The sequence below is a fragment of the Poecilia formosa genome, unplaced genomic scaffold (genome assembly GCF_000485575.1).
Source record: "Poecilia formosa unplaced genomic scaffold, Poecilia_formosa-5.1.2 Scaffold3, whole genome shotgun sequence".
Taxonomy (NCBI): Eukaryota; Metazoa; Chordata; class Actinopteri; order Cyprinodontiformes; family Poeciliidae; genus Poecilia; species Poecilia formosa.
The window spans coordinates 7446-20674 of NW_006799942.1; the positions used below are offsets into that span (position 1 = coordinate 7446).

Sequence of the window (13229 nt, forward strand, 5' to 3'; positions counted from 1 at the left end):
TTTGTGTTTGAGCTCTTGGCCAGACATGTCCTCGGCCATATTCCTATCTCCGTATCAGAATGTGGGTTTGGTGACACAATAAAAGTAAAAATGGAAATTACCTGTGCAAGGAAAGGTCCACAAGTAATGTGAGGATAATGGGTTTAAAAACCCTCCAGGTGGTTGGTCAGGTAAGGGTTGTGACATGGAAGCCTTGAGGAGTTCATTGAATTATTATTTGGTTATTATTATTAGTTTTGATTGATTATCTTTTATCTTGATGCAGAAAAGGAAAAAAAAAAGCTCATTTCAGCTCAGTGCAGTTCATATGTTGTTTACATACTGAATTTTACAAATTTTAGCCCTGGCTTGTTTGTGTAACTTTAAAGAAAATACCCTCTGGCTAAAAAAATAAGTCCGCTGTGACTAATAACATCAACTGATGTTTAAATCGTATTTTTTCCGGTTTATGATGGCTCCTGGCAGGTTAACTTAACATTCACCACAGAGAAAACATATAGCTCCCTCAGAGATATTGAGGTATGAAAACATAGTAAGAACATAAAATATTTTTCTCATAAGTTTCCCAGAATACAATAGAAACATGATTGACTGCCTCTAATTTTAGCAGGAATGGGTAAGGTGTAATTAGATGTAATTATGCAGTGATGCATTTGTGGTTGTGTGCCATTTATAGTAAAAGCTATTAGCATATTCATACAATGTTAGTCATAAAAAAAAGAAACATTCCAGAATTACATATCGAGCATTATCATTAAACTTTCTTTATCTTCATGATGCATCTCTCACTGCTGAATACAGATTACAGAAAGAAACTGACATTTCAGACTCAAAGGAGGCCTTGAGAAAATCAAATGTATAAAGGTCAACAATAAATCTGAGCCTATTGCTTATTGTTTACAATCCACTATGATACAAATTTGATCATGATGCTAGAGCATAACAGAAGTATCATGCATGTTAAAAAAATAGTAAAGATTTCTAAAGTTGTATATTAAGCTCTGAAAAAAGTTGAAAAGCAGTAATCCATGAATTAACAGCACATGGTTGTAATTATTGGCCAGTAATCCCATTATTATCTTTAGGCAATTTGTAATTTAAGTGTGTAAGAAAACTAACTCTTAATTATATTAAAATGCTTCAGAAAATATTCAGAAGCATTGCCAGTGATGGAAATTTGATGTTCTCTGTCCTAAATCTCACAGTTTTAGGAATTTGGTTACCAAGGTGGCAAATCTTCTTCAAAGGCTGTGTAATATCACATGGGAACTAAAAGACTGAACAGTCAGCAATTTGGAGGACATGGCTGAATATTTGTGAGCATTGAAGTTGTGCTGTAACAGTGTTAATTTTGCAATAGATTAACGCCCTATCCGTGAACATCGAAAAGCTTCTTTGAATTTGTAAAACCTACTGTCAGTGTGAGAGCAAAAATGGAGAAAGGCTATCAGCATTTTCATCAGGATATTAACAGCGTAAGGGTTTCCTGTGCAGATGAAGCTCAGCAGACCTTGTTATTTTGCACAATTTGCATTACGGCCTACGTGTATCTTTCAGGAATTGTAGTCATTGGAAAGTTGCAACCTCTATGAGCTGCTACTCATTCTTTTTCCTCCTCACTCTGCTTCTGTTCTTTTTGACATTGCATTTGAACTGCAGCCTAAAAGAAAAAAAAAAACTTTTTTGTCCATCTATGTGCAGTTTAGAGGTGTGTAGAGCTCTTTACTATGTGCAGTGCAGTGACTGCCAATCTGCATATACAAGGGACTTAAGCATAGTCAAGGTTTTTCTGTTTGATTTGAAAATGTATACATTTAAAGCTGCTGGGCAAACTCATTGATGTTGCATCTAGTGTGTTGTAGAGCCAAAATGCATTGCAATTACGGTGCATTTCAATAAATCAGCTTTGCTGTAAAACAGTGTAGGTGTAATTAGGTTGTAGCCTTGGATGATCTGCCTCCAAATTCTCTGATGTCAGAGTAACACAGGTGCATACAAACTGTACTTTAATGATAAACTTCTACTGCTTCCAGGTAGGCTCCTCCATGCAGCCCTCGACCCACTTATTCTGTCACCAATGAGCCACAGTAACCTCGCTTCTAAAGTATTAGGTTGAAAACAGCTGCAAGACTCTCCGATTCAATCATTTCTAATGGTTTGTGCATTGCTTACTCTATGCACCCCAGAAGATCTCACCAACAGAAGAGAACATCCACATTATTTCCCATTTTTAGAATCCCAATAACATCTAAAAAGTTGAGCAGTAACAACTGACAAAGATTGATTTGTGTCTTTAATACAAATTGTCTTTATCGTACTGAAGTTTGATGCATAAGAACGTATTACTGGACTTTGAACATGGGTGGAAAGCTTTATCAGAATCCTACTCAGAGCAGGATTTGTGTTACTGGTAATACTACCAGCAATAATTAGTCTTTATTGAATGTTGATAAGGATAGGCAGAGGTACAGGATGAATAAAGATTCTCAGAGTTTGGTACAGGAGCAATACTTTATATAAGAATTCACTTATATGAAACTGTTTGTCTACAGGTTCAAATCCAAGACAGAATTATTACAGCATAGAAGATATATTAGTTTTTCCCCATTTTCTACCCACTCCAACAATCCAGAATCCTCCTGAACTGGCTCATAGTATTTCTTGTTCAGAACAGTTCAATCCTCAAGTTGTTTTGAGGATTGAATGCAGCGTTAGATTTGGGGCCCATCACTCACCAACCACTACATCAACTGTAATTTCTCTCTTTTATTGACCGTGCATAATTGTTTATATATTGTACATTGTGAAATCCCTAGTGATATTAATTACTAATAACCTAGTGATCTGTTAGCTAGACTGTACATTAAAAATAGTGCTTTGCTTGACATAATACAACATTCACTTCATATACTTTAATAAAAAAATGTGCAGACAATGTGATTTTTGTTTTAGGGTGTGATCAAGAAAGATTCCAAATAAGGAGTGCTAAATTGCATGAGCAAAAGAAAATTGCATGTGCAGCAAATGGGCATGTTGGACTTAATGTATGAAAGAGTGTCGTTATAGTATAAAGACAGCATTTTGAACATAGAACATGAACCATTTGTACTGTTAGCTTGATGAACTACAAAATGTTCTTTTTTAAAAGTAGTTGATCTAAAATACCTTATTTAGAAAACATTTTTCTTTCACACTATCACTTTTTCACACTACGTCCTTATTTTCAGTGTTGTGTTTTCTCCTGTTTAACAAAAATAAACAGTAATTAGCTTTGAAGAATACATCACTTTGACATGATAAAGGTTACATTCTCTCTGATTAATAAACTGGGAAAAAGAACATTTAACCTCAACATTTTTCATATTAATTAAAATTATATCAAGGTTGTTGAACCAGGTTCTACAGAGAACAGGCACACAGATGCAAAAAAGTGACGGCAACAAAAGGGATTATGTTTTTGTGTTATCTCATGCAACATTCACTGCACACAGTAATTGTTATTTCGTGATTTTTGTGTCTGCAGAACAGACATTCCCTTGTCTTCTCATGGCTTATGGTTCCTTGTAGAGCTCTGAAACATCCCACCTATAACATTTTGGGATTAAAGCAGTATTGCGGCTGAGGCAGTTCTGACAAGGCGATAGCGCATCGGTCACACGCTGCACTCTCATCGCCAGACATGGGTACTGGCCAAATGGTGCTATTTACTGGAGCAGGACTGGCACCTCTCCAGACCATCGGGGTAGCAGGCTTGGCATCGCAGATCACTGATGGACTCATTGAAGCGGTTCGCTAGCATGGACAGCTTGCTGCCATGACACAGGGAGCACGGAGCGCAGCCTGAACCACCACAATGCTGGCAGCTGTCGGCCTCCTGGAGACAGAGCAAACACTTTAGGGGAGAAAATAGGAAGTGGGAGAGAGAAACTGTGAGGTAAGGCAAAGGGTGAATAAGGACTAGAAGAGGCTGGATGGATGGGGAAATAAAATAAGAAGAAGGTAAACAATGCAGAAGCAAAAGATGGGGATTCTTGAAAGGTCAAGGACAGGGCAATGCCGTATGATTTGTTTTTATTACAGAACTTGGTGTGGTGGTTCTGCTTTTTAGTTATTAGAATTCAGTCTGTGGTTTAGTGCTTTTCAATGATCTACATCTGTCCTCCATTCCATGAACTGACGCAGTTATAGTTTTACATTGTACAGTTTGTTTTACAGCTGTTTCAAAATGGATTAATCCCAACCCCAGGCCAGTTCATAATTAACAAATGTTAATACAGCTGCCCAGTGTGAGTGACCCACCTTCAGGAAAACTCAAGGAAACTTAATGACTTAAGATTTTTTCCAAAGACATTTTTAATCAGTGTCTGTCTTAAATAGGTATGTGTTAGGAAAATGCACAAGTATATAGCAATTTTATTACTTACAACTACACTGTCAGTAAATATTGAACAAATGAAAAGTATCCATGTAGATTGACAGAACAAAGAGGTTATAAAATACTCTCCGCTACTGTTATTCAGCACAATAAATTCAATGAAATGCATTCAAAACTTGCTGGGATAAGTGGCATCATCTGTGAAAATTTATAACACAAGTCATGCTTGAACATCCTTTTCAATCTCCATACTTTTAACCTGCATGTTACTCATAAATATTATGAGCGCAAAGTCTGAGACAATAGTTCTCAACTGGGGAAAGAGTGGATTGCTACCTCAGAGAGTCGGGGAATAATATCTTCCTCAAGCGGAGGGGTTCAAGGATCTTGGTTTGTTGTTTACAAATGATTCTAGAACCAAGTGGGAGATGGATGGATTATTGTGGCCTCATTTGCAGAAATGCTTCCTGTCTGACTTTTACAATTCTGAATTTGGGTTGTAAGTAACAGGCTTATAAGTTGTAGTCATAACAACCACATTAATACGATGGTTGAAGTCATTTTAGGGGCCATTCGGTCACTTGAGTCACAGGCGCTGCCCTCTGTTTGGTTAATGTTTGAGTTATTATCTCTTGACGATCCAAACATGTCACATAACATGTCAGACAACAATTATTCTAATTACATGATGTAACATTTCTCTTTATAAATTGTTAACTATTAACAGCTTCCAAACTTGGGCAAACATGAAAATGATAAAAGATTATCTTGTCTCTATGAAACAAATAAAGCACAACATGAACTTTCTTTCAGATGCAGCAAAAATGTGGCAATAACAAAAGCAATGAGCAAAAGATGGAGCAAGACGGTGGGGAAAGAGCAGTAATCAGCCAAGAGGGGGAGGAAGTAATAGCAAGTTGGGTCTCCTTGCTGGCTTGTAAGTGGCAAAGCAGATGCTGCAAGGGCAGAAGAAAACTGTGGACTCATCACTATCTGTTCACAGTAGACAGATAACAGTGGGACAATTGGTTAACAGTTATAGCAGCAAGAAGGTCAGCATAAAAGAGGGAAAAGTGGAATACAACTAATATTCTTGTTATAAGGTAAGAATGTGACATCGACAGATAAACTTGATGACATTTTGTAGGTAAACATTTAAAGTAAGATTCCTGAAAACCTAGAATAAAGTGAAATTTGATAAGAGAGAGGACAAGTGAGACTGAAAATAAAATGACTAAAAAATGTGGTGATAAAAACCTGACCACACTATTGAGAATGACTTGGCCATGCATCATTACCTTGGTATCTTTATTTTCAATCCCATTCTCCTCTTTTTCTACATCCTCTTGTGCCTTAAGAGCTTTAGCCCTCTTCCGACTTTCCTTATCCCTGGCCTTTGGACATCCCTCCAAGTCCAGTGGAGGGACGGAGTGCTGCCGCGTCATTTCAGGCTTCCTCTGTGGTGCTCTTATTATGCGGAGATTGCTGGTGTAGATGATTATTTTGCCAAAGTCCAAAACTGAGGACTGAAGAAATGTCAACTTGTTACTGGATAATTACAAAAGTTGCATAAAAACACAAAAATATATTTTTTTCTAAAATTCTGACATAAAATTAGAGTAAACCTTTCCTTTTGTAAATCAGTCAGGTTTAACAAATTTGGTTCTACTTGAAAAATGAAAAACAAAAAGTTTTTATTGATTTTTAAAAAGTTCAGGTCAATTTGAAACTAATTTGTTAGTGTGTTCATATTGTCCATTTGGAAAACCCATTTGTGCCGACTCTAACTTCCTGCCACCTGTTTTGTGAAGTGCATAGGCCCACTCTTCAGCAAAGCATCCACACAGGAGCCTGTCACCGCCATATTTCCCTTTTCTTTAAAATATAAGTGTTAATTACGATGCAACACATTAGTTTTAGTTTCATTAAACCTCATTTGTGCCTCTGAAAATTAAAACTTTTGTCCTGGAGTGCTTTTACACACCGTCATTTGGCTATTTTATGGGAGATTCAGACTAGCGGCTTCTTCCTTGCTGAGCAGCTTTTCAGCCCATGTCTGTACAGACTCATTGTTGCCATTTTGCTATCTATGGTTGATCACTAAGATTCATCAGTGAGGAAAAAAAAAAACTGAGTCCTTCTTGAACAATATGGTGGCGAGACATTTCTAAGTTGATTTTACATGCATAAAATTGTTTGAACAAATAAACATGAGCCGTTCCGGCACCTGCATATTGTTCTATAGTTTGCCTCATTAATTTTAGTTTAACTTTAATGTGACACATGAATGCTGTGTGTCATCTGTCTTTTTATCAGCTGTGTTTATATGTGGTTTCAATTGTGTATGTCAGACAATACAATAAAACACAATTTGATTAGATTTTCAAAATAAAAATTGCATTTAGCATCAATACTGTGAACTTTTTATGTCAGAGGAGGATTAAAAGTTCTAAAAGGCTGAAGAGTCACACCCTTGTCAAAAACAAAACAAGCTTTGTTACTGCAGCTGTGCTAATGGGGCTTTTGGTAAATCGAAAAGCAAGTAATCCTCTATTAGAAAGCCTTACTGCAGTATAATTAGATTTTAGAGGAAACCTTTGATCCTTAATACTGACAACAATGCTGGATCCTTACTTCTTTAAAATTGTTTATTTATTCTATATGCTGCACACATCTTATGTTGTCACTTGGAATGAGCAATCAGAGATAAGAGGGAACCGTCTGTGTTGCATGCAAGGTTTTATGGCTGCTTGTCAACAAAGGCTCAGTAATTACAAATCATTTAAGGTTCTTACATTATCTTCTCTAAATCTCATTATGGAACAACAACTAAAGCATTTAAAAAATATTGCCATGCAGTCATTACATGCCAGCTCAGTAATGCTCTAAACTAATAACGTAATGTAAGAGTTCTGCCTTCCAATTTGAGATCAGTTCTGATGTGGTCAGTTGGACTCTGTGTGTATCTGTGTGTATCTGTGTGTTTGGAAGATGAAACAATGAAAGTGACATGAATCCAGCAGGCAATGCGCTGTGGCTGACCTCTGTTTCGGACTGATGCACTAATGAAGCTGCTTCCCTCAGCATCTTTGTAAAACTGGTCTGATTGAAAAATAGAAATAAAAAATGAACGAAAGAGAAAGAAAACCCTCTTTTAATATTACTTACATTCCAAAGAATCATGTTGGTGAAACTGGTACATCTGCCAAATATATGAATAATGTTGCCTCTATTCATCTATAGCTGTACAATGAAATAGTTCAAAGGATATCGATGTGTTGGAGTGGACCAGACAAAGCTCAGTTCTAAATCTATTGAAGAATGTGTTTGGTGTGACCATTGCCAAAACTGATGGTCACAGATGCTCTCGCTCCTATTTTACAGAGAATACTGGGCAAAAGTGTCAGTCTCTATATTTACAAAGCTGATGGAAGCACCACTTTATGTTCATATAACACACAAAATCCCAATAAAATGAGGTGTGTCATTGTAATATAGTAAAAGTTGAAGGTGTGTTAAAGTTTTTTGTTTTATAGCACTGTACAAGAGTCAGATTTTTACAAATATTCGATTTTTTTTCCGATTCGTCCCAGCTCTTTGTCTATTATCATCTTCATACATATTTTTTTTTATCAATATAACACCTTCTAAAAATGTTTCATGTCACAATTCTTCTACTTTGTTGGTTTGTTTGTTGATTTTCTAGTGCAACTAAATCTGATTTCATTGGACGTTGATTAAAATGCCTAAAACCACTTAAGAAACTTTTGTAAGTTCCAACCAAAGGTAAATCTGCAGTGACAAATTCCTGAAAGGAAAAATAAATCAAGAAAGTGCTTAAAACCTTAGACATTCAGGCAAATAAGAAATGTATCTTCCATTTTCTCATCCCAAACAGCAAGCTTTATTACCTTGCTGTCACCCTCCGTTTCCACAGTCTGACCACCTGCAGGCTTGTAGTTTCTCAGCCCTCTGTATACATTTATTCTTTGGGCAATGAGTCCTGTTGTTGGATAGAAACCTGAGTGAAGCAAACAAAACAAAGGGAAGTCTTAGCATAGCTTGACAACTTGCATCAGAAGTTTAAAAAATACAGTCTCCCTCTCACAAATCCTAATTTGCCTCTTGCTATTTAGGCTTTAAAAATATCTGATTTAATTTTATCAGCCTTGACTCAACCAATGGAGTATTTTACAACCATCTTGTTCATTTAAGTAGATGAAGCTGTATTTAATAAACTGTGTGTGCCATTCTGGTTTGGAATAAAGTAATAGGGAACATGAAGATCAACAATTGCAAATCAGAAAGTAATTATTCAATTCTCAGTTTGCTGCTCTGTTCTTATGATCACCTTTTGTGTGTGTTTCCTATTTAAATGTAAGGAGCCTATCTTGACTGTTAGTATAATTTACATGTAAAGCAAAAATAAACTGACAAATATATTTGAGAAGTCATATTTCTCTTATTTTTAGATTTTCTTCATTGGCTCCTTCAAACCAATTTGAAGGTGATTTACCTGTAACTATATCATGTTTTTTATACTTTACAATATTTTACAAGCTCAGAGCTTATCTGATTATCTGATATTGCTATAAATTTGGCAGTGGTGGGAAGTAACGAAGTACAAGTACTTCATTATTGTACTTAAGTACAGTTGTGACTTGGCCCATCTAAGCCAAAGGCTAAAGGTCATCTTTCCTTTTGACTTTCGCCATATGCATTCCTGTGTATGAGGGAAGCCTGCAGATTTAATGACATGGTGCAATCAGCTCCACATGTTTGTTCAAGGGAATAACTAATGCATTCAGTTTTTCAGAAAAGTTTATTAATACAAGATCCAAAGTGCTCTTTTTAGATAAAAGCACATTTTGCATTTCATTTGGAAATGAAGATCCCACATTAAGAAAGAAGAGAAGCGCAGAATTTAAGTTGCTGAGGTTGAGAGTAAAAGTCCAACCATCAGCCAGGATTCCACAGACTGATTTTCTTTTCCAGGCAGACTTGGCACCTTCCCAAACTGTAAAAAGTATCAATACTTGCACTGTGCTTGATTGGCTAGCAAACTCATCTGACCAAAACCCACAGAAAATCTATTGGGTGTTATCAAGAGGAAGATTAGAGACACCAGACCCAATAATGCAGACAAGTTGAAGGGGGCTATTAAAGCAACTCTCAACTAAGCTTCCTTAACACTTCTGCAGTACCTCAGGATGATCACCTCAATGCCACTCTGCAATGACGCAGTAATTCATTCAAAATCCAAGTTTTAAGTGTACAATACATGGAGATACTTTGACTTAGGCTGACATGTCCGCATTAAAGTGCAAATATTTTCACTTTTCAAACTGAATCACTGAACAAAATTATTCTATCAAAATCTGACATATTAAAACACATCTGTGTTACGTTGATCACATAGTTTTAGTGTTAGAAACATGAGAGTCGGGTTAAAACAGACAGATTATCATTTTTTTCATTGTGAAATCAATCCTCCATGTATTGTCTATGCGGAGCTGCAAGGGAGCAGAGTCTCTCTCTCTCTCATGTCCCTTCAGTAAAACATAATTCTCCTAAGTGATGACAGTTTGTTTAGCACACTCTCATTGACTGTCATGGTTTGCGACTCAGCAAATTTGATTAACTATTGCCATTGACTCATTTTAATTCATTTTTATTTCCAACGGAAGTAAAAATTAATTTATTAGGTCTTAAGTTTTGCTGCAGTTAATGTGCAGATTAAGCAAAACATAGAAAATGTAAAATTACTGCCCAAAGTCTTTTGACCAGAGAGCTAGGAGCATTTAGCTTCCCAAATGATTTATGGGATGCTTGCTCAGAATGAGATTGGTGCAATGTCAGCAATTTATGCCAGCATAAATATATATATATGGAGAAGATAGATACATTATTTCAAAGTTTACATCTGAATAAGCCTACTTTCTTTCTCCACTGATAATTCCAAGTCTGGTCAAAGAATAACTCTGTTCATATAAGTGGAACTGTGAGTTAGATCCCCGTTTTGTTTTGATCAAATGTAATTTGTCTTCCATCCTCCTCACATCTTATTTTAATCATTTAAAAGTCCAAAACCATTTTTAAAACTCCTTAACACCTCTTTAATACCTATAAATATGACTGTAAATTAGTCAAACATTTAATGCAGATGCTGTGTTTTTATACTTATTTTCTTTTCTTTTATTGATTTCTATTTATCTTATTGAGATTGCACAATAAAAATATCAATCACTGATCCTTCTAATCACTTTTGATGCATTACGAGTCTGATGGATCTTCGATTGATTGAGACTAGTTGGTTTATTGGCATAGTTAAAAGTATCATTATGAGGCAATAATAATTAGTATTTTAAGCTCAACTGAATCTGACTTTTTTTGTTGTTTTTTTTTATTACAACTGGATTTAATTAGACCATGCAATTGAATTTAAATTGGTCTGAATAAATTTTAACTGGACTCTACACAATTTGATGACAGATACATGGAAATATTCTTGAACTGGCAAAGTGTAGATGAACACAACTCAGCTGGCAAATTCTGGTGCAAACATAATGTTCATATTGCTCTAAAACTGTATGCGTCAAACCCAAGCCTGCACGCCAAATGTGGCCTGCACAAAAATAATCTTTGGCCTGTGAGATACTTCCAAATGTCTGTATTGGCACAATGTAGGATAGATACATGATGTAACTCTTTTCAATCTGTTTCCAATTAGGCCGTGTTGCTATGTAGCCTCAGTTTCCTGTTCTTCAGTGAAAGGTTTTATCCCAGAAGTGGTCTTTCCTTCCCTGTGGTAATTTTAACTACTGTTCCTTCATGTCATCTTGAACCAGCATGTCAAATATCCTCTGGCATGCATTTTATCTATTTATTTTTTTGCTTTTAAAGAATGTTGTTTGGCAGTTGTGGCCTTTATTCAGCAATAATCTGACAGGGAAGAGGCTGAGAGAAGGGAAGAAAGACGTGTAGTAAAGGTACCAAGGACGGGACTCCCACTTGAGACGGGCGCATCGGTCTGCAGCCTCTGTAGACGGAGCGTCCACTCTAACCACTGCGACGCCCCCTGACATCCGTTTTGATCTACACAACAGCTCACTGAACATTTTCTATTTACTATATAACAGAGGGTTTTGTGTAAAAATCCCAGCAGATCAGAACAGTGAGTCAACAACTATGCCATGTTCATAGTTGTTCATAGATTCAGCACTTCAAAGTCACTTAAATCCCGTTTCTTTTCCATCCAGTTCAGTGTGAACTTTAGAAAATTTCCTTTACCATATCTAGATGTCTAAATACATCGAAGAGCAGCCATTTAATTTAATAAATCACTGCTTATGTTAAGCAGTTGAACAAGTGGGGAGTGAATATTTTTTTTATAGGTCAAATATAATGTGAATGTTCATAATCCAAAAGATCAATAAATGAAAATCAAACTGCAAGTATTGCATGTGCTCCCATATCAACATAAACATTTTTGACTAAATAGTATATCTGTGGTTTACAAGCAGACTAAAATAGTTATAAAACCCACCTTGTTCGTCCCTATTAGTCTCCTCAAAGCTGCAAAACTGCTCCATCTCAAGGTGGCTGGGTGGGATTTTACGGTGGATAAAGCTGTGAGGGTATTTTTCCTCTGGACTTTCCAGCTCCTGACCGTCCTCATACACGTGTTTCAGCACCCGACCACTGTAGGATGACGCCAGCTTGAACCTCACCTACAGTTTCAGGGAGTAAAAGGTGTGATTATGCTCCTCTGCTCAGCAGCTTTCTGACATTAAAAAGATGCAGCATTAGCAAGAGGCAGCCTTAAAATAGAAGAAGATAGGCAAGTGAAAAAAAAAGCTGTTTGGTCTCTGAAGGAGGAGTGGGGGTCTGGGCATGAACACGAGGCTGAGCTTCATTCCTCTGTTCCAATTGGCTTTTTGTCAAAATCAGATACAAACAGAAATTAATTCTTAGTTATAATATCAAGTATTTTTTCAGATATTTTAGATGTTAGATAATTTTTCTGAAAAAATAACAATCAGTTGAGCTTATTTTTTTACTCTGACAGATTCAGCACTTCAAACCTATAAACCTGGAAGAAAGTATTTCCATAAATAGCTTGCCTTTCTGGGCTTGGTGCCTTCATAGCGCTGGTTCAGCTTCCTTTGAAATTCCTCCATGGCAGATGACTGAGGATGAGGTGCAGAGAAAGCGTCAGTCCATCTACGAAACCCTTCTTGAGCAGAATGTTTGGCACTAGTTTGACTCGATGTTGCCTTGGGCTGAGGTGACTGTGTGGAGTGATGGATTAAAATACTGGACTGATTTCCAGCTTGGTAGAAGAGAGTCCGGCTGAAAAGCCGTGTGTAAGGAGTGGGTGGATGTAAAGTTGGGATGAAAAAGGCTCTGTGTCCTGCCCCCAGAGTTTGAGTGTACCTGCTGTTTTAAGGGACCTACCTTTTTAGCTCCTCATGCTAAATTATTCACAGCTAGATCGTGTGTACAAAGGGGTGGTTGAGAAACTAGAAGCTCCACCATCAAATAATTATGATCACTAAAATAGAAAGTATCTAGGACCTGTGTATCTAGTTCTGTGGTCTTATCGGTGTAAGAAAGAGAAATAGTGAGAAAGTCTGTGAATTTGTGCATGTGTGTGTGGGAGTTAAGTACTTGCAGCACTGTCACTGGATCAGAGCCAAGTGCATTAGTACTAGCTGCTGTTTTATATGAAACATTTGAATTAAAGAAAACATGTCTGTCTATCAAGACCCAGATGCCACTAAATTAAAATATCAGTCTTGTAAGATTTTTCTTGTTCAGGTTTTGCATGTACAAAAAATAAATACACACCATG

General features: G+C 36.6%; 1 protein-coding gene across 2 annotated transcripts; it reads right to left on the reverse strand.

Annotated features, from left to right (window-relative positions):
* Positions 1-2754: 2754 nt before the first annotated feature.
* grxcr2 (glutaredoxin and cysteine rich domain containing 2) lies at positions 2755-12970 on the reverse strand. 2 transcript variants are annotated; one of them, XM_016672025.1, is made up of 6 exons: positions 12833-12970; positions 12499-12564; positions 11922-12105; positions 8287-8396; positions 5674-5901; positions 2755-3874 (listed from the first exon to the last, which is right to left on the reverse strand). In XM_016672025.1, the coding sequence occupies exons 2-6, from the start codon at positions 12553-12555 to the stop codon at positions 3701-3703; spliced, it is 753 nt and encodes a 250-aa protein (XP_016527511.1). In that variant the 5' UTR covers positions 12556-12564; positions 12833-12970; the 3' UTR covers positions 2755-3700. The 2 variants fall into 2 exon arrangements, with proteins under 2 accessions (XP_016527511.1, XP_016527509.1); XM_016672023.1 differs by lacking the exon at positions 12833-12970 and having other exon boundaries at positions 12499-12815.
* Positions 12971-13229: the final 259 nt, after the last annotated feature.

Coding starts and splice junctions, on each gene's coding strand:
- grxcr2 (XM_016672025.1), bottom strand. CDS start 12,555: ATGGAGGAATTTCAAAGGAAGCTGAACCAGCGCTATGAAGGCACCAAG. Junction 12,106..12,498: donor AAGGCACCAAGCCCAGAAAG/GCAAGCTATTTA, acceptor CTGAAACTGTAG/GTGAGGTTCAAGCTGGCGTC. Junction 5,902..8,286: donor AAACGGAGGGTGACAGCAAG/GTAATAAAGCTT, acceptor ACATTTCTTCAG/TCCTCAGTTTTGGACTTTGG.